The sequence below is a fragment of the Limulus polyphemus genome, unplaced genomic scaffold, assembly GCF_000517525.1.
Source record: "Limulus polyphemus unplaced genomic scaffold, Limulus_polyphemus-2.1.2 Scaffold9044, whole genome shotgun sequence".
NCBI lineage: Eukaryota > Metazoa > Arthropoda > Merostomata > Xiphosura > Limulidae > Limulus > Limulus polyphemus.
The window spans coordinates 1-4,191 of NW_013674654.1; the positions used below are offsets into that span (position 1 = coordinate 1).

Below are 4,191 nucleotides of genomic sequence, written 5' to 3' on the forward strand. Positions count from 1 at the left end.
ATATATTGTTACTTTGGTACACTGCTACAATATATTGTTACTTTGGTACACTGCTACAATATATTGTTACTTTGGTACACTGCTACAGTATATTGTTACTTTAATACACTGCTACGGTATATTGTTACTTTAGTACACTGCTACAATATATTGTTACTTGGTACACTGATACATTGTTTTAGTATATTGTTACTTGGTACAGTGATACATTGTTTTTATTCACCAATACACCAGATCCTTTTCACACCAATACACCAGTTCCTTTATCCTTTATTTCCAGTAGATTGTGTGTATTTTTTTTCACACCAATACACCAGTACCTTTATACTTTATGTCCAGTAGATTGTGTGTATTTTTTTCACACCAATACACCAGTTTCTTTATCCTTTATTTCCAGTAGATTGTGTGTATTTTTTTCACACCAATACACCAGTATCTTTATCCTTTATTTCCAGTAGATTGTGTGTATTTTTTCACACCAATACACCAGTACCTTTATCCTTTATTTCCAGTAGATTGTATATAGTTTTTTTACACCAATACACCGGATCCTTTTTTCACACCAATACACCAGTACCTTTATCCTTTATTTCCAGTAGATTGTATATAGTTTTTTCACACCAATACACCAGATCCTTTTCACACCAATACACCAGTACCTTTATCCTTTATGTCCAGTAGATTGTGTGTATTTTTTTCACACCAATACACCAGTACCTTTATACTTTATTTCCAGTAGATTGTGTGTATTTTTCGTATATTATTGTCAACCTTTCAACCAGTTAAAACAAATTCTATATACACATAGAAGAACTGTTTTTATTTGACAACGACATTTCGAGCAACTGTCCTTCGTCAGGTTCTCTTTCATTGCGTGCTTACTGATGTATTAGATTATAGTTGGTTATTATAAGTAGCATAAATTTCACCCTAATGTAACAATAAACCGATCAAGCTCAAATGTAGGCTTATGTATAAATAGTTTTCTGCTCGTATCAACTACTAATGCTTCATCCCTCTGGAGCAAGCAGGTCAAGACGTTGATCAGTCTCCTTTCTGGTTCAGCTGTCAATCATGGGGATCTGGCAGAGAGTGAACTCAGTTGGTTATTAGGTCCGATAAGTGTTGCCTCATGGGGTGTACTTCTGAGGGGCCGTAGTGAGATCGAGAAGTCACCTGGGAGATGAATTCTGGAAACAAAATATGGTTTTTCTTTTGAAAATTTCGAAAGTCATTGAAGTTATAGGCCGGTGTAACAAGTAGGACAGTTTGTGATGTAATTTGTATATTTTGTTTTAATGTGTAATTGGTTTCATCACGTGTGACAACTTTTGCTGAAAAGACGGATAATAAGACATCATTCAGTTTTAGTCCACCCCCACCCTCCCCCAGGCTATTGGCGCTGTCTTGCACGAAGAACGTATCGTTCCTTCGACTATGTAACAGATAGGCGCAACAGCATGAGAGTCGGCCCACTACCAGCCCACTATCAGCCCCTCGGGTTTTGGGTGCAACCCTTTCTCAGCTGCTTCACGATGAAGCTTGCAACATGTTTCTAGAAATAACTAATTCCTTCCATAGTATATTCCTGATGTCCGAACCAAACACTGATCTTTACCTACAGTCGACCCAGTTCCCTCTTCCGGCATCGACTTCCAGTTTCTCAGCAGGATATTTTCGACCCTCATCCGCAGAGTGCTGCTTCGATTGGAGCTGCTCCGCGCTGTCGGCGTCTTCGGCCACTCACTGCTCAATTTCCCCGGTGAAACAGATGGAAGGTAAGCCCAGAATGGATAGTTTCTATGTGTTGTGTGTCACACTTTCTGTTTCTGGATCGTTCCTAGTTTTATAACCTCTTTCTGTACTTTACTTCAAAAATCTCAACTCCAATTGCAGTGAAGTTGACCTGACTTACAGAGGAAGTTTATAATAATAGTTCTTTGACTTTATTGTTTCATTTACATGAATGAAATAAACTTGTTTTAGTCGTAGCAAGTGATTATGGCAAGCTTTAATTGTTACAAAACTGTATTTTTTATGTTTAATTGTTGTTCTAAATTTTAGCATTTGTATTGTTGTGCTGTTATATCACGTGTGTTGACTACATTGTTGTGTTGTCATGTGTATTGACTACATTGTTGTGCTATTATTTCATTTATGTTGACCATACTGTTGTGATATAACCGTATTTTTCGGAACATAAGACGCACCTTTATTTTGAAGACAAAGTTTTGGGGACAAAAAGCTACAGTCGCATTTGAAAGATTTTTATTGAACAAAAATTCAATTTGATACTTTAAAAATTATTATATATTGTTCTGAACACGAAAGAGCTCAAAACATCAAAATAAGAAAATACCGTAAATCAAAAAAAGGTTTACTGTTATTTAGTTTGGTTCAAAACCTACAAAATCTTCATTGCTTTCACTGTAATTTTTTTTTATTATTATTTAGGAAGCATTATAAATAGTTATGTTTTTAAAAGAAAAAACAACTAATATTGTTATAAATAACACATTCAATTGAACTAAACTATGCATGCCTATTTAAATATATTTACACATGGCTTGTGTATATCGTATATATTATTCATACCTTCGGTGTATAGGACGAAAGCAGATTTTGACATCAAATTTTGGGGTAAAAAAGTGCGTCTTATACACCGAAAAATACGGTATATTGTGTGTATTGACTACATTGTTATATGATTATCGGTTAAAGGATTATCTGATAAATGTAGATTACATTTTTTCTATGATTAATTATCTACTGATTTTATAGTTTTTACATTGTTACATAATTATCTTATGTGTGTTGATTATATTGTTACATAAGTACATTGTTGTCATATCATCTTATGTGTAACGAATACACTGTTTGATATATATAAATACATACAAATCATTTATTAATGATAAACTCTATGACTCGAAAGATGGACTTTTCTTTTTCAGTTTGCTCCTGAAGAAGAAAAGTCCACCTTTCAAAAGCGCTCGGGTTATAGGGTTTTTTATCATTTTATATTAAGACTTCTCGAACCAATGTGTTTTCCTGACATCGTGAAATCATTTTTTTAATAACTACCTGGACGGAAGCTATGTAAATTCATGATTAATGAAAGGTTATCTTAGGACATGAAAAGTTGCTTCCCTTATATGTAATTGTACAAAAAACGCCCATAAAAAATAGCAAATCACAAAATGTGAAACCACAAATTTGTATGTATCTCCTCATGGACCCAACAAACCTTCATGTCAAATTTGGTGAAGATCCTTATACAGAGAGCGAAGTAGTGTTAGAAAACGAAAACCGCCCATAAAACCGCAAAACGCAAAACTGAAAATTTGTATATACCCCCGCATGGACCTAATGAACTTTCATACCAATTTTGGTGAAGATCCATCTACACCCTGCAAAATAGTTACATGGACATACAACAGACGGTACTGTTATATTTATATAGATACATACAACAGACGGTACTATTATATTTATATAGGTACATACAACAGACGTAATATTATATTTATATAGGTACATACAACAGACAGTAATATTATATTTATATAGGTACATACAACTAACAGTAATATTATATTTATATACATACATACAACAGACAGTACTGCTATATTTATATAGATACATACAACAGACGGTACTATTATATTTATATAGATACATACAACATACGTACTCTATATAAATATAATAGTACTGTCTGTTGTATGTATCTATATAAATATAATAACACATACAACAGACAGTACTATTATATTTATATAGATACATACAACGGATAGTACTATTATATTTATATAGACACATACAACAGACAGTAATATTATATTTGTATAGACACATGCAACAGACAGTACTATTATATTTATATAGATAACATACAACAGACAGTACTATTATATTTATATAGATAACATACAACAGACAGTACTATTATATTTATATAGATTCTAGCTAATAGAGTTAAAGAAAGAATAGAGTGTAACGTACATTCAGATAACGTATTGTATTTCTGCTAGCCTAATTTAAAACACATTTGATATATAACTGAACTGAAAATGGTTCGCACTCAGCTTACAATCAGAAAAACGTTATTTGGATAGGGAAAGAACCTTGTCAATTATAACATAAATATTATGTGTTTTATGTTTCTGCCCTTCCACTCAGACT

At 32.9% G+C, this 4,191-nt stretch overlaps 1 protein-coding gene across 1 annotated transcript in view; it reads left to right on the forward strand.

Moving 5' to 3' along the window:
- The first annotated feature begins 1,375 nt into the window (after positions 1-1,375).
- Positions 1,376-4,191, forward strand: part of LOC106475725 (T-box transcription factor TBX10-like) — a 22,735-nt gene continuing 19,919 nt past the window's right edge. Inside the window, exon 1 of the mRNA XM_013936396.2 lies at positions 1,376-1,778. Coding sequence (XP_013791850.2) covers positions 1,550-1,778 — 229 coding nt within the window. The 5' untranslated portion in view covers positions 1,376-1,549. The remainder of the gene's footprint in view (positions 1,779-4,191) is intronic.